This window comes from Aquila chrysaetos, chromosome 5, assembly GCF_900496995.4.
Source record: "Aquila chrysaetos chrysaetos chromosome 5, bAquChr1.4, whole genome shotgun sequence".
Classification (NCBI taxonomy): domain Eukaryota; kingdom Metazoa; phylum Chordata; class Aves; order Accipitriformes; family Accipitridae; genus Aquila; species Aquila chrysaetos.
The window spans coordinates 61,820,940-61,843,952 of NC_044008.1; the positions used below are offsets into that span (position 1 = coordinate 61,820,940).

At 61.0% G+C, this 23,013-nt stretch overlaps 2 protein-coding genes across 2 annotated transcripts; one reads left to right on the plus strand and one right to left on the minus strand.

Moving 5' to 3' along the window:
* Positions 1–596: 596 nt before the first annotated feature.
* Positions 597–9,382, minus strand: PDIA3 (protein disulfide isomerase family A member 3). The gene is made up of 13 exons (XM_030014269.2): positions 9,166–9,382; positions 8,914–8,992; positions 7,896–8,013; positions 7,347–7,454; positions 6,307–6,436; positions 5,710–5,826; positions 5,102–5,227; positions 4,373–4,555; positions 3,725–3,833; positions 2,700–2,828; positions 1,884–1,963; positions 1,301–1,358; positions 597–1,009 (listed from the first exon to the last, which is right to left on the minus strand). The coding sequence occupies exons 1-13, from the start codon at positions 9,306–9,308 to the stop codon at positions 860–862; spliced, it is 1,530 nt and encodes a 509-aa protein (XP_029870129.1). The 5' UTR covers positions 9,309–9,382; the 3' UTR covers positions 597–859.
* Positions 9,383–10,014: 632 nt separating this feature from the next.
* Positions 10,015–22,960, plus strand: STRC (stereocilin). Its single transcript, XM_041123478.1, has 25 exons — positions 10,015–10,086; positions 10,956–11,368; positions 11,532–11,961; positions 12,373–14,700; positions 15,054–15,116; positions 15,249–15,365; positions 15,725–15,897; positions 16,199–16,385; positions 16,720–16,835; positions 16,998–17,130; positions 17,424–17,606; positions 17,773–17,811; positions 17,992–18,279; positions 18,353–18,411; positions 18,640–18,930; positions 19,334–19,469; positions 19,547–19,746; positions 19,809–19,899; positions 20,244–20,813; positions 21,177–21,332; positions 21,409–21,551; positions 21,693–21,841; positions 21,942–22,039; positions 22,248–22,395; positions 22,855–22,960. The coding sequence occupies exons 1-25, from the start codon at positions 10,015–10,017 to the stop codon at positions 22,926–22,928; spliced, it is 6,657 nt and encodes a 2,218-aa protein (XP_040979412.1). The 3' UTR covers positions 22,929–22,960.
* The last annotated feature ends 53 nt before the right edge of the window (positions 22,961–23,013 follow it).

Genomic DNA, 23,013 nt, shown 5'->3' on the forward strand with positions numbered 1-23,013 from the left:
CTACCAAGAGAAGTAATGAGTCTTACAATTAACTGGTCTTAACTGTCCTAACACATACAAGCCACAGACAAGCCTACTGGCTGTGAGAAAACACCCTCAGTACTGGCCCTACCTGCGTTTGGGTTAGTATGTGGTTAGGTAGCACCCCTCCCCTACACTTGACTACTTTTTCACCAGCTTAAAAGCTGATTTATTCCTGCCGGCTTGTATGCTGCTGAGCAATCCTATGCCAGACTGCTCTGTAATGCCTGCCTTGTCTAGATCCAACAGTCAGATTTAAGTACCACATACCTACTAAACTCGCTGAGGCAGCATACAGACAGCAAAAGCATTTGTGACCAGAGTCCCTAAGCCCACAATCTGCATAAACGTAGCAACCTGAAGCACAGCATGTTTGGGACAGCTGCTGCTTACTATGTATGGTCCTGGAAGGACTCGCCTTACCTGAGGAAGAACAGGCTAAAGGCTGAACTTAATATTTACAACGACTTCTAAAGGCTCACTGAAGGAAACTAGACTCACAGTAGGAGGGTTGCTGCCTATGAAGAGCAGGATCCTGGTGTTAGGTTTGACAGGTCTCCATAGGACAAACACACTTGGTCTTAAGGGTGTCATTTTATGTTTCACTTCTCCAAATGTACAAAAAAAATTAGAGAGAATAACCCTAACCCCCCACCCCCTCCCAAACCACAAAACAAACCAGTCTGGGGAGCCCCACAACAGTGCAGCTAAGAGACGGCAGGAAATTAAAACAGAACTAATACAGCAGCTGGGTCCCCTTGCCCACATGGTCACTGGCTCTCCACAACCCAGAACTGGCCCCAGTACTGCCCAGGTGCTTCCCCAATTCACATGGAGCTCATCTGACCAGATAGTGGAGTGGGTACTTTACAAATCCTCCTTCACCTTCTCTTGGATTTCTTGGTTTTAATCTTCCCTCCTGCAGCACAGGAGTGTTGGTTGCCTCCCGCTTCAAGTAGCTAATGAAGTCACTCACTTCTCTGCCGCCCTGCAGAAAAGCACAAGACAGTAAGGCAGTGCCTGTACTCCCTGTGGGCTTCCCCTTCACTGGGGGTTGGGTTCAGGTGCCAGGCAAGAGGCCAAGGTGACTGCAAACAGAGCTCTCCCCATGGGCCTGCAGCATGCAGCAGAACATTCCCAGCAGGTACCACCGGCTGTGTTCCCAGGGTAACTAATGGGACAGAGTGCCACCTGCAACTCCAGAGATGCTCGGCATTATTTGGACACCGGGATGCTACTTCACTTCTATACAAAGCAGCAAGAGCAGCAAAAGACTCACCTCATACTTCTTTGGACTCTGCTTCTTGCCAGCTGGAGCAAAATAGATGGTGGGGAAGCTGGGGAGAGAGAAGAGACATCTGAGCTCCCAACATGCTCTGTTTTCTTTCAGACCAGCAAGCCAGCCTCACCAAAGGGACCTGCACCCTGCATTCCCCTGGTTTAACACAGTAAGTTTCAGCAGCTCTTAAGCCAGCAAGTGCAGCCTCCAAAAGCCTGGCCATGTCTGCAGAGTTGGCTGAACTCAACTACATCCAAGTTTGCTATCTCACCTGTTTTCAGAAAAGCAAGCCCAGCATTGTTTTTACACTGCCAAGAACAGAATCACGGCAGATTCAAAAAGCAGCAAGACAGGCCTCCAGGCATAGCCAGGACACCAGAATCCCAGAGAAGCAAGGCAGATGAAATGTCCTTTGTTTTCACTCTAGATTTCTTCACACTAAGCAAATGCATAGCAATCACGTGCCAATCGCTCCCACCCATCCTTCCCCAGAGACTTTCAGCTCTTCTGTTGTGGCTGCTGGTCAGAGACAGAAGCCTCAACTCATGCACTGACACGGTGGTGTAACAACAGTAAGACCTACCCTCTGACTTCATATGGAGAAGGCACATCATTGGCTGTAGCATCCATTTTGGCAATGATAATATTGGGGTCTTTACTGAGCTGTTGGTAGAAAAAGCTTATTAGTAACCAATCTGTAACAGTTAACACCAGGACCTCACCGATCAACATCTAAGATAGTGATACCAGAGGACAGTGTACACAGTATGCTAAAAAGTGAGCAAATTTCTTCTGAGCAGTTTACTTCTGCCTCAGCAGGGGCACAGGGAACAAAGTCTCTCCTCAGCCAGCTGTATGCAGCACACATCTCCCAGTGGTACCTGCTGAATTGGTCTGGTGTAACTTCTAGAGAATGCTTACCCCAGAACAACTGCTTACCTTCCATCTTAAAAAGTAAGCTGTGAGGATACGCAGTGCTCAGGAAGGAGGGGTGCCTGATGGCCAAATAGCAAAAGGCTGGTCAGATCTGGGAGAACAGATTTATTTTCTCCACTTGTGAAAGTGTGCAGGGCAGTGTTATCCTTCACCAGATGGGGAAACTATAATCATGCAGAGGGAAAAGACCCAAAAAGGAGCTTTGGCAGTTCAGCCAGTCACTGAATCAGGGAATATTTATGTGCCACAGCAAAGGGCACAGGCTAAACCTACTAGTGTGGTTGCTACCACGGTCCGAATCCTGCTGATGTACTTCTGCAATCACAGGAGATGCCAAAACTCACTAGTCCTCAGGAAAACACAATTATGCCCCGTTATCATAAAGGCTAGACAGACAGAACCTGCAGGATTGTTTAGTGCTGCAACATTCTAGTTTGCATTTGCAACAGAGTCCCAGACCTACCTTCTCCCCCAACTCTTTGTATTTGGGCTCCAGATTCTTGCAATGGCCGCACCAGGGTGCGTAAAACTCTATCAGGACATCTTTGTCTTCTGCATTAACGATTTCATCAAAGTTCTCAGCAACCACCACCTGAGAACATTTGATCATAGAAGTTAGTTTTTTCTAAGTCAAGAGTGAGGCTATAACATGATATGCTCCATACACTCTGCCCAAGAAAGCCTGCCCGCCCCCCCCCCCCCCCCCCCCCAGGAAAGAGTTACATTGTACCTACACAGCAAGCAGCAAAAAACACACAACTCTTCACCAAGCTGTAACATCCTCAGCTTGCAGGTAAAAACCTGTCATAAGGTAAGAGCACTACCTGCAAGTGAGGTTTGCATCTGGTATCCTCACAGGAGGAGGTCAAAATAATTTCTTTTTAATCCCAGCAAGTTCCAGGCTGAGGCATCAGTCCAGCAAGACTGGCTGAGGCCATCCCCATCCACACAAAAACAAGCACTGCCTTCCACTCCCTTATAAGGCCCTCACCATAAAAAGCCAGGCCATGGCATGCTTTCGTTCAGGGCAGAATTTACTGGGAGGGATGAAAGGTAGGAGTCATACCACCCTACCCCCGCCAGCGATGAGATGAACATGTAACTCCTTAAAAATAGTGCAGTCACGACCGACTTGAAGGCCATGCCATGAGGGAGCACAAGCCAAGACAGCAGGCCTTTGCATAATCCCTGTAAATCTGGATGATCCCGCACTTGCAGAGCACATCACTAGTGTGCTCAAGCAGCAGTTACAATGCTGAGAGAAGAAAATGTAATCAAAACTGCACGCTGCATTTCTTCCTTGGCTCAGAAAACTGCAATACAACAAGCAAGTGAATTCTTCTTCCATCTATCACAGCAGAAGCTTCTCAAGATGCCACAACGCAGCACTTGCAGCATGGGATACTGGCATATGACTAGAAGCTGCTGCTGAACAGTGTTTCTACGTCCACTGGTAGAAGCTGCTGCTACACTTGATGCAGCACTCACCTTCACAGGGCCATCATTGCTTTCAGGGACAGGCTCTGATTTCAGATACTTTTTCAAGTTTCCATCGAAGTAATCTTGCAGGAATCTCTCCAGAGCCTTTCCATCACGGCTGAAAGTGAAGTGAGGTTTTACAGCCATCATCACACATACAGGATGAGAGGGGAAAACTTTCAAGGCTGATATAAGCTCCTTCCACCCACAGAACAGATGCCACCTACATCTCTGAGAGCATCAGTCTGGGGCTGGCTTAGAAGACCCCAGAACAAGCACAAAGATGCTCTTAAGAGTTTTGACAGGAGGCTGGATGCACATCCCATTTGAAGTTTTAGACCTTCCAGCACCCTTAAGTTTCTTTTTTCAAGACGAAAGGTATAACTATTTCCTCTGCCCTTTAATGCATCTTAGTTCCTAACCAGACACTTAAATACCTTGACTTAAATTCTCCACCTTTGTGTAACAGGAGGGCCTGCAAGCTCTCTAGAGAGCAGGAAAACACATGAGTAGAAACCATTTTGACCCAGTCATTTCTTCCAGCTGGAACATCCAGCTTTCCTGTTTCCTCCAAGCTAAGGAAGTATGATCTGGTCACAGACCCCCAGACCAAAGTCCATCAAGTGAGAGGCAACTCTGCCAAGTTCAAAAACTTACGAGAATTCTTCCTGCATGACGTATTTATCTCCTTTAGCAGTTCTGATGGCAACAACTGGAGCCTCACCCACGCTGCTGTCTAGACCAAACTCTGAAAGCTCATGGCCAAAGGTTTTCCGACTAGCAACAGCAAAAGACAGTTTGTGGCCAGCATCTAAGAACTTCTTTGCAATCATCATAACCCTGAGGGGAAAAAAAAAAACCAAAACACAAAGCATGATTCTTCGGAACATTTTTTTCCACGTGACCTAACACCCTTCAAGTTGAAGTGCATGCTGGACAAGGAATTCAATGGCGTGATGTGTTCTGCATTGGCAAGTCCTACAGAAATGGTGTTGAGAAGCAGGGGTAAGCTGGTGTCTACTGTGAATGAGGCCTGTGCAAATGTTGTGTGCTTTCATCCTCCACCCGACAGCATGACCACCAGGGTCTCAGGCACTGGGGAATACAGAGGATAGAATCCCACAGAGCACCAGTAAGGAAGTTCGTGCTTAAAGTCTAAGGACTACGGATCCAAAAGCAAGCAGGTAGGGTTTCCAAGGACACACATATTGCATGCTTCGGGCTCTGCAGGCAGCAGCCACTCCAATAGTTCCAATTAGAAACTCAGCTGGAAGCTTTCTGGGAGAGAAGAATTCACATACGAACAATAGGAGAAACTGAGCTACATGAACAGCAGCAATGCAAGAAACAAGGGAGAGAGGCTGATTAACCCCCGCTGCTGTGTACCTGTTGCGCCAGTAGTTGGAGCCCTTTGCATTCTTCTCATAGTCCACATCATAGTATGCCACCAACAAGTCCTTCCCCTGGATCAAGTCTTTGTTGTCTTCGGTCATGTGCGGGCAGATGCCAAAGCTATCAATTAGACAGAGGTTAGCAGCTCCAGTTTCACTGCCCAGAACCCATCACCTCCCAGGAATGGGCTTGATGCAGCACACTCTTGTTTCCCACCCACAAATGTCAAATGCCAGTAATAGTAAGACCTAAGGAAGAAACACGTTGTTCATTCAGGCACCACATTATTCTAAGTCAAATATCCACCTCTAGCCACGTCAGTGGCTATATCTGACCTAAATAACGCCAAAGCTGGCATACTTCTCAGGAAGCTCAGTTTTTAAACAGAATTGTGGTTGTTAGAATATGGAGAGTAAAATGCCAACAGCCATGCCAGGATTTCCAGAAAGAAAGTGGTCCCCAAAGGACACAATGTGGGCAAGACAGCTCTTTTGGACACTAAGCAGGAAGCCGCAGCAATGCCAGCTAGAGAAGACAAGTTCTGACAGGGCCAAATCCAACTGGGGCCAGTCTATCACATTCTCTTGTGAGGAATCACTCACATGTTCTCCTGGATGAATTTTTTGATCTTTCCACTGGTGATTTTGTCTTCTGTGTACTTGATGGAGCTGTCCTCAAACTTGTTCGTCAGGCGTGGAGGACGGAATAAGACTATACCCCTGAGGGGAACAGGTACAATTAATTAGTTTAAAGTATCCCTGGGTTTCCAAGGATGACAGTTGGATGAGGTAAGAACCCAGTCTCCAGTGACTATCCCACATTCACTGTTCATAGCTTCAACAAGACTGTCCAGTTTCTTGGTGGCACTACTGCATTAGATCTACCTGTCAGACCCCCCTCCATTATTCAGACAGGCCACAATGACAAACAAAAAACCCCACCATAACAAGCAATGAGGAGGCAAAACGCCTCTGTTGAGATACTGCCCACCTGGAGGCAGACACTAAGCCTCCAGAGCCTGCAACCATTTGTACCTTTCTATCTCAGTTCCTAAGAGGTAAAAAAGATATGCCACTGGCACTTGGGGAAGAAACAAGACCTTAAGCTACGTTCAGAAAGTGAATCCTGTTAACAACTGGAATCCATGGATTTGTTCCAGATGTCTCAATAACAAGAAAACTTTGTGTTAAGTATCTTACTCTCCATCTTCCTCGTACTTCTGCACCAACTGGTCCTCAGTGGTGTGCGCAAAACGGTAGTTATCTCTTAGGTTGTTGGCGGCTTTCATGAATTCTGAATAAGCATCACCAGATGCATCTCCGAAGAAGCCTGGAGCAGAAAAACAGATGGTGACCCCAAACTGACTCAGCAGCAGTCAGTGTACAGCCCTCATCATTTATCTCCACAACGCACTGAAAGATCACTTCTGAATCAAGTCCTCCAATGCATGTTCAGGCCTTCATCTTTGACAGCTTCTCTCCCATTTTTATTGGAGGCTTTCTATATTCCCTCCCTTCCACCAGCAGAAAGTTATTCAAGAATCTGCCCAGCTTAGTCACTCAGCCAAAAGGCAGTTGTCCTCTGAGCACTAAGACAGCCGTTTGTAACCATGTGACACTACTAGTGGTAACAACTGCCAATAGTCCTTAATAAAAATAAGTTTGGGAATGCTGATTAATACTCATCCAGTTAGACTTGTAAGATGGCACCTGATCCGCATGAAGGAAAGCTGCTATTGCCACTTACAAACCATGGTCAAATCATATGATGTTGACAGCCTACCAGTGTCACAAGATAGCACCAAATGTACTTTCTAGCAATCCAAAGCTACCTGTTGTCAGATAGCCAAAAGAGCAACAAACTTTAAAAAAAGATACACTACAGTGCCAGGAGGTCTGACAGTCAAATAATCACTGGGGGGGGCGGGGAAGTTGGAAGGAATCCCCAGAGGTCATTAAGTTCAACCTCCTGTTCAAAGCAGGACCAGCTTCAAAGTCAGATCAGGTTGCTCGGAGCTTTGTTCAACTGAGTTTTGAAAATTTGAATGTTTCGAAATCCCTCTGGGCACACATTCCAGTACTTTGTCATTCTCATTATGAAAAAGTTTTGCTCAGGTCCAGCTGGAATTTTTCTTGCTACAGCTTGTGATACAGCTTCTTATCCTTTCACAGTATATTCCCCAAGAAACCTCCCAGCGCCAAGCATCCACTCATTTCAGTGCTGCACTCAATCTACTCACCCACTACAGAAGCATCTTTATCACTAACAAATTTCTCAAAATCAGCCACAGAGTTGAGAGCCACTGAAGCAGGTCCCGCCTGTTTCTTGAGATGACTGACAATCCCATCTTAAAAGAAAAGTTAAATGATTAAAGGGATCAATAGGAAGTTCTACAAGACATACTTCAAGCTTCCCAAAGCAAAAGTTGTTTCTGCAGAATCCATAGACCTCTCCCATACAATAAATATGATGCGAATTGAAGGAGTGCTAACACCAACTTCACAGGGGAACTTTCTAGTGTTTTCCAGATACTGCCCATCAAGGGTAGAAGGCGTGAAAGATAATGTGGAAACCTTTACCTTTAAAAGGGAGTTTTAAGGGATAATAAACATCCAGGGCTCTGCCAGCACAATGCGTTCTCGAAAGGGCAAGGTGGGGGTGTGCGTGTAGGTGAGAACCTTCTTTGTATCCTTCAACACATGTAACGTCCCTGAGACAAGTCTATTACACATGGGTCTGCCTTCTGCCACCATTTCGGCAGGCCAGATGCTTGCTGATGAGCTCTTACCTGCTGTTCTAGGCCCATCATAGGTTCCCGCTTCTTCTCCATCTCGAAAAATCTTTAAGGTGGGATATCCACTGACTCCATACTTATTACAGGTGTTTGAGTTTGCTGTACAGTCAACCTAAAGGAAGAGAAACATTGCTACTCAGTGACCTAGCCACCTGTACGCACAGAAGAAAGCGGCTTTGCTGTTGCCCACATTATCACATACAGAGATAAAGTCCAGAGGGTCTGAAAGCTCTTGTGTGTCTTTAGCCAAGGCTAGATTCCTTTCACCTAAAGTGTAACGATCCACAAAGCATCTACAATACCGAAAGCTGGAGAGTCAAGACTAGGGAAGGAGGCAGCATGGGTGTAATGACAGGCCTAGCAGAATATCTGAGGAAATACTGGAAAGATTAAGCAGTTGAGAGTTTGACCAGACTACACTAGAAAGGGTAGATTCTTGTAATCAGTGACAGGCTTAACAGGAATCAACTGTTCTTAGCACCTCCTAAGTCCTAAAGTTCCTACACCGCCTGAAGAAAACAGGCTGACAAGGAGGCCATGGTGTTGAGGCCATGCCACTTCCCAGCAGGGAAGAGGAAGACCCTGACTTGAGAAAACCATACAGGTGATCTGGTAGAAAAGAAAGGTCTTGGACAACAAGCCTTACTTTGTAAGTCAAGGGACAACACCATCAAGTACAGCACTACGCTAATTCTCAGACTAGATTACACAGCTCAAAGAAGGCTTCTCCCTCCCGGTTCAGGAGAGCCCTCTTTTACGCACTTGTACACACCCATTTTATGCTCTGCACACCATCTGAGTGGCAGCAGCCTGCGCAGGGTTCAGCTTCCAGATCATTCCCTGGTGTCTAAATCTTCACAGAGACGAAGCCCGGCAGAGCTCTAAAGAGCCTCGAAAAGGCCCGACGCACACACCAGCAGGCGCTGTTAGTGGACTGCAACAGCAAAGCTTTTATTTGACCGAAGCCCACCCGTGAACTGCCCCGGGATGAGCTGGTGCTGCAAGTCCTCACCTTCACGAGCGGCACGATCCCCTTCAGCCGGGTCGCTGCCGACTCGTACTCCGGCGCCAGCCGCTTGCAGTGCCCGCACCTGGAAGCACGAGGAAGTTGGGGGGGATTAGGCCGGCCAGGAGCGCCGCGGCCCGCCCCGGTCCCGGCCCCCGCCTCCGCTCCGGCCCAGACCCCGGTCCCGGCCCCCCCGGCCGCCAGGCGCCCCGCAGGGCCCGGCTCCGCCGCTCCCGCCCGCCCCAGGCAGCCCCTCACCAAGGCGCGAAGAACTCCACGAGCACCAGCCCCGGGCGCTCGGCCAGACCGCTCTCGAAGTCGGCATCGCTGAGCTCCACCACGTCGGAGGCACGGACGGCGAGAGCGAGAAGCGGGAGCAGCAGCAACGGAGGCGCGGACATGGCGGGCGGCGCGGGGCTCCCTCCTCGGCGGCGGCGGCGGCTGAAGAAGCGCCGGGGGCCGCAGGCCGGAAGTCCCGCCTCCCCAGCCGGATCTGCCGTGTGGCAGCTCTCCGTTGGGCGCCGTGACGCGCGTCACGCCAGCCCCGGCCAATTGCCTGCCGACAGGGGTGGGCGGGGCCAGCTGCGGCGACCCCGCCCCTCCCGTTCACGGCCGTCGGCCCTCAGCACAGCACAGGGCAGAGCAGAGCAGAGCAGAGCGGTGGGGTGGGAGTCCGGCGCCGGCGGGACCGGCGTCCTGGGCTGCGCCGGGCGCCGACCAGCGACCGCTCCCGGGGCGGCCCGGCTTGATGTCAGGGCTCGGCCCCCTCCCCGAGCCGCGGCGCAGCCCGGGGCTCCCTCCATCCTGTCCCAGCGGCCATCCCCGAGCCCCGCTGCAGGCTCTGTCCCGCCGGGCCGGGGTGCCCTGGCTGTGGGCGCAGAGTATCTGGGAGCTGCACGCTGCCGGAATAGATGGTCCATCCCCGCGGGATTTCGCTCATTGAACCGCCACGTGTTTGTTAAAAAGCCCACTGCAGCCATCGGGCCCGTCCAGCCTGTGAGAAGATGAGCCCGTGGTGTTGAGGGCCTTGTTTCTGCCCAGGGCACCGCATGGGCCCATGTCCGGCTGGGCAGCACCCAGCACCTCCGTCGGCGAGGGCTGTCGGCCATGCCGCAGCTCTGCACCCACAGCCCCCCGCGTACAGTGGCCCGCAGCCGCCCACAGGAGCCCCGCTTCTGTGTGGGGAGCAGGCCAGCCTTCCCCTGGCTTCCAGTGCTTGGGTGCTCCTAGCCAAACCCGGGATCAGGTCCTTCCCACGTAATCCCGTCAGCCTGCGACTTCTGCTGCCTGGCTGCAGTGTCAGAAATACCCTCTTCGCTGGCGGGAACGCCTGCTGAAGTGCTTGGCGTCAACCGGCCAGCCCCAAGCAGGCACACCCTGCTCCCACGTCACTGCCACCTTGCCCTGACAGCACCACGGCCCTGTGCTGTTCCTGTACGAGGAACACAACATATAAGCCGCATAAATCTGCCCACTGCTAATGATCTTGTTTGTGGGGATGCTCACCATGCAGCAGTTCCAAATCTGTGCTACCACATGCTTTCTCCAAAAGCACGGGAGGAATTCAGGACATGGTTTAGTGGGCATGGTTAATGGTTGGACTCGATGATCTTGAAGGTCTTTTCCAACCTAAATGATTCTATGATTCTATGATAATTACAGTTCCCCAAACACTCCAGGAATGGGAAAAGACTCCAGAGATGGTACCTCAAACTGCAGGGCTGTAAAAAAAATTATCTTCCCTGTGATGGAAACAAAATGGGGTATTTTTTGTCTTACAGAAATTGCTACTAAAGGATCCAAAACCAGACCAGGCTAGCAAAAGTTTAGGAAGGTGAAGAAAAGAAGAATGAAGGAGGAAACACTTGATGAGCTTGTGGTGTCCTGACAAACACGGAGGGTGATGTAGGAACAAAGGACAGGGAACAAGGGGACAGTGGTGCCAAGTACACGGCACTGCAGGGACGCACAGCAGTGACACCGGAGCTGGTGGGGCACTGGCAGCGGGTGGTGGGAAAGGACCTGCGGCGTGACCCGGCCAGTTACAGAAACAGAAGGAGGTGGAAGAGCAGCTCCCCCAGCAAGGCACCGGCACCGGCTGCGGCGGGAAGCCTCCCCCCCGAACTGCTGCCACCGCCGTCTTCCCCCTCGGAGGCCGGAGCCTGGAGGCAGCGGTGCGGCCTGGCCCCGGGCCCTGCCGGCCCCGCCGCTCTCCGGGGAGCTGGCGCTGGCGCGGCTGCAGGACCGGCACTGGCACCATCGCCTGGGAAGAGCTGTACGACCCGCCGGGAGCCCCCCGCGCACCGCCTCCAGTTCAACGGGCACCGCCAGCCCCGCAGCCTGCTCGCCGCTTGTCCCGTTACTCCGCGCCCCGGGGCCGGCAGGGGCCGCTGCCGACCGCTCCGGGACCGCCTCCGCCGCGGGGTGGGGGGGGGGGCGCGGGGTGTGCCGTCCCGCTCCGGTCAGCCGCGCCGGGCCCGCCGCCTTTGCCCCGGGGAGACCCAGCGCGGGAGCCGCTCCCGCAGCCGGCCGAGCCAGCCGGGCTGCCCGCGGGCCGGGCGGTGCCCCGCAGCCCGGCTGCCCCTGCCCCCGCCCCCGCCGGGTTCCCGACATCAATAATGCAGGAGCTCGGCACCCTCTGCGGCGGCGGGACCGGCGGCGGCTTCGGGTTACAACCCCGAGCCGAGGCCTGCGAGAGTCAGCCCCGCCACGCCAGGAGCCTCCAGCCCCGGCGGCAGGAGCGGCGTGAGTGGGCTGGGGCAGGGGCTGAGGCTGAGGCTGGGGCACAGCTCCATCTCAGCGGTCCGTGGGACAGGACGTCTTTGGGGCTGCCTCTGTTGGAGGAAGGTTGGGAGCCACAGAAGGTGTGAGAGTGGCAGGGGCTGGCGCCAGGCTACGTGGACAGCCCTGCGGCAGCTGCCAGCGCAGGCCCTGTGGGGCCTCGTCCATCTATCCCTCTCCCTCACTCCCACTGGCCACAGGACGCAGGAATGGCTGCTTCCCTTCCTAGCTTTGGGATGCTGCTCCTGCTGTTGCTGCGGGACCCCAGCTCCGGTGAGTGAGCACGACCCTCCGGGGCCACAGACCCTGCTGCGATGGAGCTGTGCTCGAGGGGCTGCCCCACTCTCTCAGCCCCTGCCCCCTGTGCGGGAGTGGGGCACGGCTCTGGGGACAAAGATCCCGCTCCCGGGGTGTGAGCTGCCCTGCAGATCTGGGCGTCAAGGGCCAGGCTGGTCCCCTGCAGTGGTCCAGCCACGGGGGGTGAGGGGGGGTTATGTCCTGCCAGTTCTGGAAACGTGGGTGGTGGTCTCGGGTGCTGACACACCGCGGAGCCGTGCAGAGAGCGGCAGGGCCCCCGAAGAGTGGGGCCCTGCAGAGGGGCGATGCTCGCCGGGCCCCTGAGGCCGGGGCGGCTGGGGGGAACCGTGCCGTGTGGCGTCCCGGCCAGCCGGACCTTCCCCGCAGGATCTGCCTCGGGGGGGGAGCGGCGCCGCGGCCCGACGCCTCGCGCCCGTCCTCCAGCCCCGGGCCGCACCGCGACCGAGCGCCGCCGTCCCGCCCGTCCCACGAGCCGGAGCCCGGCGGCGCGGGGGGACGCCGGCCCCCGGGCAGAGCCCGCCGGAGGCCGCGGAGGCCCCGCCGGCGAGCGGGGCCGCCTCGACCCCGCGGGGGGGCGGTGGGGGCGCGGACGAGCTCTCCGGCCTCCCGCCCGGCCCGGGGCTGGCGGCTGAGCCGCGGGGGCCGGTGCGGCTGCTGCTCCCCGCCGCGGAGCCGCCGGCGCCGGGCCGCGCTCCTCGGCCTCCCCCGCGGGCTGCGGGGCAGCACCCGGCGGGGGCCGCCCTCCGCGCCCCGCCCGCGCCGGCAGCTGCCCGGCGGGCCGGGCCGGGCCGGAGGAGCGGGACGCGGGCCCTGGGCCGTGCGGGCCCCTCCGGAGCAGCGCGCCGGGGCTGCGGGACGCCTGATGCGGGCGGCGGCACGGGAGCTGGGGGCCCCGCGCACCGACAAGCGACGGGCGCTGCGCAGGTGAGCCGGCGCCGCCGGCCCCCGCCGCACCGGTGCCCGGTGCCCCGCCGCCGCCTGACGGCCGCGCTCGCCCGCAGGGACGCTGCCGCAGCTGCTGCTCTGGTGAGTCGGGCCGCCGCACGGCCCCGCCGCTGCCGGGGAGCCCGGTCCCCGCCCCGCTGCGGCCGCCCGAGGCTCGGCGGGGTGGGCTGCGGGCCGGCGCCGGAGGAGCCCGCCGCGGGGCACGGACAGGGGAGCGCGGCTGCTGCGCCGGGGCGGCTCCGGACCTGTGCCCCGGCCGGCCCGGCAGCACGGCGGGAGCCGCCGCTCCCGGGGGCGGGGCGGGCCGGGCCAGGCCAGGCCATGAACCGTGCTGGGTGCCCCGGCGGGACGGGCAGCGCGGGCACCTGGCCCGCAGACAAGGGGTTCCTCCGGGGCGGGCAGGGCTGCAGTGGGCAACTCTGTTGGAGAGCGGTGCTGGGGCTGCCCCGGCTGGCGCGGTTACTGATCCGGTCTCTGCCCTCCAGGGGCTTCCACCACAACCTCAGCTGGGACGCCCGGGGCCTGGGCTTCGCGGCCGGGGTGCTCCCTGCTCCGCCGCCCCTCCCCAGCTGCCTCCAGCCTGTCCCCCGGGCAGCAGCTTCCGTGCCCCAGGGCCAGCCCTCGCTCCTGCCCCCTGTTCTGGAGGCTGTGTGCAATGACAGCGTCCCTGGGCTGCCGGGCGTCTCCAACTTCACGGTCTACCTCTACTGCAACCTCTTCAACAGCTCCCGGGGCTCCGGCCAGCGCCCGCGGGAACTGGGGGCTGCCTGCTCCAATGCAGCCTGGTACCTCTCTGCGGGTGAGGGAGGCTCAGCATGGGCCCGGGCCTGCCGGGAGCGCTACCCTGCCCAGTTCAACAGCACTGTCTGCAGCAACACCTCCTTGAGGGAGACCCCTGGGCCCCAGCAGGTCCTGCTGGAGCAGCTCTGTGCCGACCTGGCCCGGGGCCTGGCAGGGGCCCGGCCCCCCAGCCGCAGCGCCTGCCCGCTGGGCGCGCGCTGGGAGGACGCCTGGAGCTGCTTCCTGGGAAGCCGCGTGCTCTGGGGCGCCCGGCTCTGCGGCAGCGGGAGCCGCGAGTTGCTGCCCACTGACCTCCGGGCCTGGATCTCCCAGCTGTGCGGCGGTCCCCAGCCCCAGGCACAGATGCCCAGTGCCTCAGAGCCTGGGGGCACAGACCCCTGCTCCTTCAGGGCCCAGAGCCTGTGGGCACGGGGGAACACTGGCCTCTTGGAGCTGTGCAGGACTGTGCCTCCCAGCTGCTTCCAGGAGCTGGTGTGCACCAATGCTTCCCTCCTGCAGCTGCTGGGGCATCCCCAGCCTGTGGTCGGGGTGCACTGCGAGGGCGCCCTGCCCGGGGGACACTGCCTGCTGAAGCAGCTCCTGGCGCTCCTGCCCCTGCACCCTAGGCTGGACGCTGCAGAGCTCTGCCCAGACCCGGCCGCCTACCTGCTGGGTCTGGCCTCGCAGCTCCCACAGTGCCAGGAGGAGGCTCCAGGCTGGGCCCCCCACGTGAACTACCTCCTGCGCCTGCTTGACCGGAGCCTGGCCCTCTCCAGACGAGAGGAGGCTGGGCAGTTGGCTGGGGAGCAGCTGAGCGATGCCATCCTCCTCTCCAGTCTCCTGGACAACACCTCCTTCTGGGGTTTGCTCAGGGTGAACGCATCTAGAGGCATCCTGCGAGCTGTGGGCCAGTACCTGGGGTGGGAGCACAGGGCGTCGGCCAAGAGGGAGCTGCTGAGCTGCTTTAGTGTGAGTTGGGCAGCACTGAGGGGGCGAGCGAGGGCCTCCCTGGGTGCGGGACAGTGGTCAGGGTGCCAGACCCGGGGACCCCTCCTGCCAGCTGCGGGGTCTGGGCAGGGTGAAGGCCCCAGTCCTGGGGTCCCTGTCCAGTGCCAACCATGGTGGGAGCAGGACCGGCGCATGCGGTCTGCTCAGCCACCAGTGGCTGGGAATGGTCAGTCCTGGATTGGGGTGTCAGGGCTGTGGCTTGGGGTGAAGCCACAACAAGGCTGCCCTGGACCCGCTGTGGGGTACTGGGCGAGGAGCTCTGGGGGAAGGTCTGGGCCGGGACACAGGGAGTGCAGTCCTGCTCTCTCCTGCAGGCTGTGCTCTGGGACCTGCTCCAGGACAGCGAGGGTGCTCCCGCCTTGGACATCCTGGCGCAGGTATTGCCCTACCCAGCCAGGCCGGTTCCTGGCCCACCCAGGATCCTGTGGAGCAGAGGGCCTGCCTGCCCCTTGCGCTCCCATGGCCTGGGTTCCTGCTGCTGGTTGTACTGAGCTGCGGCCTCCCCGCAGGAGTATCTGCAGATGCCAGAGGAGAGCTTCCAGGGACTGCTGCTCTCGGCGGGGCCCGAGGCTGTGCAGCGCTTCCTGGCCCTGCTGCACCGCTCCTGGCACCGGCTGCGCGGGGAGGTGGTTAGAGGGACTGGGATGGGGCAGGGTGTGCAGAGCCCATGTGCCGTGGTTGCAGAGCCTGTGTGATGGGAGGGGAAGAGCCCGCGTCTGGGGGGCGCACACCATGTGGGGGTACAGCCACATATGGGGGTGTAGACCTTGCACAGGGCAGGTGGAGAGCCCATGCTTGCCGGAGTTCAGAGCTCCCATGTGTGAGGGGTTGCAGAGCCCATGCCCAGGGTGTGTGTGTGCAGAGCCCAGGCGTGCAGAGCCCGTGCATGGGGGTGCTCTCCCGGGGCACGGCTGGGCGGCACTGGGCCTGTGCTGGTTCCTCAGGGCTGTGTCCTGCCAGAGCTGGGGCTCACGCAGCTTTGCAGGTGCCGTCACCCGTGTCCGGGGAGGAGGTGCTGCCGTTGCTGGCTGTGCTGCTGCTCCGTGGATTGCCCCATCTCACCCCCCAGCTGTTTGTCAGCCTGTCGCAGTTCATCCCCTTCCTGGCCGTGTCTGACATCGCGAGGCTTCCGCCGGCCCTCCTGGCCAACGAGAGCTTGTAAGCGGCACTGGGTGCCTGGGTTGCCCGCACGCATGGTGTGGCCAGCTCCGGCCTGTGCCCTGCATTGCCATCGCTTGCAGAGACCCCAGCTCAGCCCCATGGTGCCCTGTCCCCTGCAGAGCTCCAGCCCAAGCAGGCCATGCAATAGCTGTGCAGAAGGCTTCTAAGTGCCCCTGGGTCTTGGGCTCTGTGGGGCACGTGCTTGGTGATGGTGTCTGGGGTGCCCTTTGAGGTGGGTTCATGGTGCGGGGCCTGGGAGGTTTCTCTGCAACTGTGTCCCAGCACTCTGTCCCCACAGCCTCGCCGCCCTGCGGACTCACAGCGCCCACCTGACGCGGGGGCAGAAGGCCGCCTTTGCCAGGCGCCTGCTGCAGGCCCCCTTCCTCGGGGCCGTGCCCACGTGGCCCCTCGGCTTCCTTCGTGCCGTCCTGCCGCTGCTGCCCCACTTGCCGCTGCGCTGCTTCCTGCAGCTCACGCCCCAGCAGGTGGGATGTGAGCCCCGGGCCCTCGCGCAGGCTGCTCTGCCCAGCCAGCGTGCCCTCACCCACGGCAGGCAGGGATCCCAGCCCTGCGCCCAGCAAGCTGGGAGCCCTGCACCGTCGGCCCTGCCCACAGCAGGCGGGATCCCTGTGCCCCCAAGCTGGGAATCTCACCCTGCCCAACCCTGCACCCCTGATCCTGCACCCCTGATCCTGCACCCCCCTGGCTGGTACCCCTGTACGCCCTTCCTTGGCCCCGCATGCTGAAGCCACAGCCCTGGCTGGGAGCCCCAGGTCTGGTCAGGAGGCCTGAGCCAAGTCTCACCTTTTGCCTGCCCAGATCTGGGGGCTGGGGGATGGCTGGCAGCTGCTGCGGCTGGGGCTGGTGCAGGGCCGCCATGTAGCAGGCAGCCTGGCAAACAGGAGCCATGCAGCTGGCCCCGAGCCTGGGCAGAGGTGAGTGTGATGGGGGCTGCCAGTGGTGGCACAGCCGTGCCCCAGGCTGGGCTGGTGCAGAGCCTTGGTCCTGCTGCGAAGGCCGTGGCCTTGCTGCAGAGCGGGGCTGAGATGGGTGCTGGCAGGGCTGCCCTTGCCCTCTAACATGCTTTTTCTGTACAGGCTGGGGGCCCTTGCCTGCTTCTTGAGCCCCGAGGACCTGCAGGACCTGGCATGGCTGCGGGACCCCCGGGGGGCAGTGGAGCAGAGCCTGCTGGCGTGTGCAGCCGCAGGGACCCTACAGCAGCACGGGCGGGTAAGCCAGCCCCCCGGGAGGGATGTGTGGGCTGTGCCAGGCCACCCCAGGGGCACCTCGTGGGTGGGCACCCTGCGGGGCTCGGCTCCCATCCCCTTGCTCTCTGGGGGAGCCTGGCCACAATGTGCTAGCACGAATAGGGGTGCCAGGGCAGCGGCTCCCAGTCAGGCAGCACGTCAAGCCAGGCACCAGCACCAGCTCCACTTTTGCCCTGTGGCTCCTCCTGTGACAGGGGCTGGGGCAAGCTGCCCACCAGCCCTGGGCTCACGGCCTCTCCTGCTCCACGCTGGCAGGTCATGCTCGCCCTGGCAGACTTGCTGCGCTCCACCAGCCTGGCCACGGTGAGCCCTGGGGAGCTGCCAGCATGGAGGGGCATCCTCCCTGAGATGGGAGTGGGCTTCCTGCAGCGCCTGTCAGCTGCCCAGCTGAATGCCCTCCTGCCCCAGCTGCAGCCAATGCAGCTGACGCGTGCCCAGGTGAGTCCAGCTTGGCTGCAGACACCCTGGGCCGGGGGGTCCCCGAGCCCAGGGCACTGTCAGAGACTGCAGCGCAATGCAGCCAGACAGCCTCCGAGCATTGCGCCCTGCCCCTGCCAGGGCTATGCTGTCACTGCTGACCACGACTGCCTTGTTCTGCCCCCAGGCATCCTTCCTGCTCGCATGGGCTGTCCAGAGGGACAATGTGAGTGTCTGAGGTGCCTCTGCAGGAAAAGGATGGGCTGTGGGTGCTGTGCCCTAGTGCCTGAGGGCAGCTCCAGATCTCACACACCCACGCCTGCCTGGGCTGCCTCAGGGTCCCTGTGCAAGGTGCAGCCCTGCTGTGGCACGGCTGCCCGAGCAAGGCTAGCACGTTTCTCTGCAGGTGACAGTGGGGGAAGCAGCCAGGCTGTGTCCCCTCCTGCCAGGCCTGGGGCCCACGTTGCTGGCAGCCGTCCTGGCCCCTCTCCGGGTCCAAGGCTGCGCATGCCTGGGGCCAGCCCTACCCCTGCTCTCAGCGGCGCAGACGGCATCCCTGCTGCAGGCTCTGCAGCCCCCGGACGGCTGGCCCCACTGCCTCCTGCCCCTGCTGCCCCTCCAGCTCCTGCGTCGTGGTGCCCAGGCTTTGCGGGGGGCTCTGTGGGACCTGAACCTGCCTTGGTCCCCGCAGCAGGTCAGAGGCTGGGCACAGGGCTGTGGGGGAAGGTGCTGTCCCCCTGTGCCTCCCACAGCTGCCCCCCCAACAGGCCCAGCTCCTCTGGAGGGAGGTGGGAGCCAGCACTAACCGCAGCCACCACACTGCTGGGTGAGAGCAGCCCACCCAGGCTGACCAACGGGCACCGGCTGGGGCATGGGGACAGGGACGTCTGGGAGCAGCCTCTGGGGTCCCACAGAAGGAATGGAGCTGGGAGAGGGCTGGGTGCCCTGGGCAGGAGGCGGGAGCCTTGGCAGGGCCCTGGGCAGGGTTGAGCGGGTCTCTATGGGGCTGGGGGGCGGTGAAGCCCCGACAGGGTCTAAGGCCGTCATCCTGCAGTGCCCTGGGCTCGCTGGTGGTGGGCATGAGCTGCGTGGCGCTGCAGGAGCTGGGCCGGGAGGATTTCCTGGGGGCTCTCCGGACCCTCTATGTGCAGCCTCGCTCCCTGCCTGCCAGCCTGGTAAGGAGGAGGCTCCGCAACCCCTGTGGCTCGCAGGCAGCCTGTCCCTGTCCTGCACTCAAAGCATGGTGTCCCCAGAGGCGCTGCGTGCAGGAGGAGGTGCTCAGGCGTCCTGCGCTCTCCGAGGAGGAGATGGCACGGCTGGGACCTCGGTTCCTCATGGAGTTGCCGTAGGTGACAGGAGCAGCTGGCCCTGGCATGCAGGGCCCTTTCTGCTCCCATTGCCCCCTTTCCCTGCGGTGGGGAAAGCACTGCCTGCTGGCCTACAGCCCCCTCTTTGGGCCCATCGCCATCCTTGTGTCTCCAAGGGGCCAGCAAGTCCCTGCCCTGCTGCCCCTGCATGTGGAGCAGGGACTGGTGGCAGGAGCCCTCAGCAGGCACCACTGCCCCCCTGGCACCCCCAGCTCCTGGTCCTGGCCGTCCCTGGGGGCAGCCCTAGGGCCAGGCCCTGCCTGGTGCCTGGGCAGCCCTGCTGTGAGAGGGGGTCTGCAGGATGGGGCTTAGTGCCCCATTCATCCCTGGGCAGAGCAGCCCCTTGCCCTGCAGTGCCCAGCTGTGCTCTGGCTCCTGCAGGGCAAAGCTGGTGGATATGCTGCCTGATGCCATGATGCGGCTGGTTCTGGACCATGCAATCCGCCAGCCCCGCAGCCTGCTGGCCCTGCCGGCTACCCGCCGGGCAGCCCTGGCCCGTGGGGCCCTGCGCTCCCTGGTAAGGGCAGGGAGCCTAGCACGGGGCGCAGGGAGATGCAGCCACCTGCCCTCACTCCTCTGCTCTCCCTCCTGCAGCGGCTCCCAGCAGGGACAGAGCTGGGTGGGGAGGACCTGGACCGGCTGGGCCCCCTGGTGGGGTTCCTGGGCCGGGAGACTGTGGCCCGCGTCCAGCCCCAGAGCCTGCTGCCACGGCTGGGGGACCTGCAGGACACCTGCCTGGCCGCGGAGGTGGGCGCCGAGCTGGGGCGGCTGCTGCTGTCGGAGCAGGCGCTGGGGTAGGTGGCGGCCAGGGGGGCGCGGGGCCCTGCCAGTGCCACCTTGACGCCCGCTCCCGCAGGACACCGCCAGGCTGGCGCCTGCCCACCCTGCAGCAGCTGGGGCGCCTGGTCTTCCTGCTGCCCCTCGAGAGCCTGCGTGCCATCCCCCGGGTGAGCACCATGTCCCATCCCACTGCCACCGCACTGCCCCATGGCTGGTCAGGCCCCGGCCCCTCCACCTGGTTCTGGAGCTGTGCCATCCCCACCGGTGCCCCATCCCCCTGGCTGTGCTGTCCCCACCAGTACCACATCCTTGTGGCCGTGCCATCCCCAATGGTGTCCCACCCTTGTGGCTGTGCTGTCCCTGCCGATGCCCCGTCCTTGTGGCTGTGCCAACCAACCCATCAGCACTCTTGCCCCTGTGGCTGTGCCGTCCTTGCTGCTCACCTGGGCCTTTCTGCTGGTGGGGGGTCTGTCCTGGTCCCTCTCTCCACGTCCTCCCAATGCTGCCCCAGGACTTGCTGAGCAGAGACACGGTGGAGCAGCTGCTGCAGAGCCAGCGGGACTGGGAGCAGAGTGAGCTGGGACACCTCTGCCACCCCCCTGGCACCCTGGGTGAGGGCCCCAACCCGCAGGAAGTGCTGGTGGCCCCGCTGGTGACAGCTGCCGGGCCAGGGGAGCGAGGTGAGACCGTACACTCCCCCCCCCAGCCCTGTCCCCGCTCTGCACCTCCTGTCCCTGGTGCTCTCGCATGCCCTGCCCACACACTTTGTGCCCCTGCTGCCCATGTTCCCCATGCTGTTCCCTCCCTGGGCTGGCCCTATGTCCCCAGTGCCCAGTGTCCCCATGCCGACTCCTCCCCGGGTGGTGTGTCCCCCTCGTGCTGGGGCCAGCCCGCTCAGGCCAGCTCTGCAGCCCCCGTGCCCAGCTGTGCCGACATGCGTGCCACCTTCCCTGCGGTGTGGAGCGCAGCCCAGCTGGCCGCCATGGCCCCCCAGCAGCTGGAGGGCTGCCTGGGGCTGCTCAGCCAGGACACGGCGCTGCGCCCCGACCAGCTCCGGGCTGCCCTGGGCCAGGCCCGGCGGGTGAGGGGGGACATGGACAGGGTTGGGGAGGGCACATGGGGGGCCATGCTGGTGGGGGTGGTGGGGCTCTGCTGGGCTGGGTGGGCTGTGCTGGCCCTGAAGGGGAAGTGCTGGATGTGGGGAGCTGTGCTGGCCTTGGGGGGAATGTCCCTGGGGGGGCTTTGGTGGCCTTGGGGGGCTGCCTGTGAGCGAGCTGTGCTGGCCTTGTGGGGGTTGTCCTTGGGGGGCTGTGCTGGCCTTGGGGTCTGTCTGTGGGTGGCTGTGCTGGCCTTGGGGGGCTGTCCGTGGGGGGGCTATGCTGGTGCTGCCCGGCAGTGCTGGGTTGGGGGCTGCCGGCAACTCGTGGAGCTGCTGGTGCTGCAGCTGTGGGGCAGCACCGGGGCGCTGGAGCCAGCCCAGACCCTGCGCCTGGGCCGGCTGGCCACCCAGCTGGGCGAGCCGGAGCTGCGGGAGCTGCTGCTTCCTGACTGGGGGGCCCTCTCTGCCCTGGGGGAGCTGGACAGCTGGTCACCCGAGCAGGTGAAGCCCTGGGGGCAGGGGCAGGGGTGGGGGGGGGACAGGGGGTGGATGGTCCCCGTGACGGGCTTTCCCCCAGATGCGGGCCGTGGTGTCCGCCTTCCTGCGGCAGCGTGGGGTGAGCGCCCGGGACCTGGGGCTGCCTGAGCTGGTGGCACTGGGGCACCTGATCTGTGGGCTGTCAGCGGCTGAGCTGCGGGGCCTGGACAGCCGGGAGCTCAGGTGGGTGTATGCCCACGGGGAGTGCGGGCCAAGCCCTGGCTGGGGACCAAGAGGAGAGGAGCGGGCACCACCCGCTGCCTCGGTACAGACAGCAGTGCTGGGCCCAGCACATGGCCACCCGATGCTGCCTGCTTCCCGCAGCAAAGCTGCTCCTTTCCTGGGCTCGCTGAGCCTGCGCTGCACGGAGCAGCAGGCGGAGGTGCTGGCCGCCTGCCTGACCTCCAGTGCTGCCTTTGGCCCGGCCGCGACCTGGGGACCCGAAATCTTCGCAGAGGTCGGGACGCTGGCAGGTGAGGGCTGGGACGGGGCCATGCCCTGTGGTTGCTGCTGCCTGCCCTGCTGTCCCCTGTGCCCAGGGACAGCGTCCTGACCCTGCCCTCTGTGCCCCAGCTGGGCTCCCCGACATCGTCCTCTCTGCGCTGGTCCCTGAGCAGATCTGGGCCCTCACGCCCCGGGCCATCGCTGCTGTCCCGGCACCCAAGTTCGCAGTGAGTTCCTGGCATCGCCCACTGGCACGCTCAGCCAGGGCACGCATGGCACTATCCCCCTGCATGCAGGGGAAGGGGGATTCCTGGCTGGGCCAGGGTGGTGGGACGCCCCCTAAGCCAGACACTGAGGCACGGAGGTGGGATGTGTCCTGGCTGCACTGAGGAGCTGGTGCAGGGCATCACCATGGCTGGCTGCCTTCTCCCGCAGGTGGTGTTTGGCCCAGCTCAGCTGCGCACCTTCTCCAGCACCCAGGCCGCGGCTGTCACCCTGGGGCAGCGCCAGTGGCTCAGCAGCGCCCAGCGCCAGGCCCTGGCCAGCGCTCAGCGTGAGGGACAGGCTGCCCAGGACGGCCAAGGTGAGAGTGGCTGGGTGGCTTCTGTCCCCACGCAGCACCCCGCCTGCCTGCCGTGGGCAGCTCTGCCTGGTCGCCCCTTGTCCCTGCTCTGCACCGCCTGGCTCAGCATGGGCACCCCGGGATGCTGGGAGGGCTCAGGTTGTGCAGGGGTTTGGCCCCAGAGCCCGCAGCGCTACCCCGCGGGGAGGCTGGTCTGGCTTCCTGCCTCATACTCCCTCTCGGCCGAGTCCCATCCCACCTCTGCCCGGAGTCCTCCCTGCTGCTGCCCCCTGCCCTAAACCCACGTCCTGAACGGCAGCTCTGGGGGCAGCAGCAGAGGGTGCTGTCCCTGCCCAGAACTGTGCACATGGCGGGTTGTGCGCCCACTTGCGAGCACTGTGAGGGCTCCCTGCACGTGAGCCCTTCCACGGAGTGCCGGTGCTGGCATGCTCAGCACTGACAGTGCTTTCTCTCCTGCAGGCAGGAGTGGAGCCAGGCCCCAGTCTGGCTTCAGCTTGGTTCTCCTCCTCTGCCTGACCCGCTGCTTTCTGTGAGCGTCCCAGTAATAAACTTGTGAAGGGCATAAGCAATGAGCTCTGCTCCCTGGCTGCCTGCAGTGACACATGGCCCCACAGCACT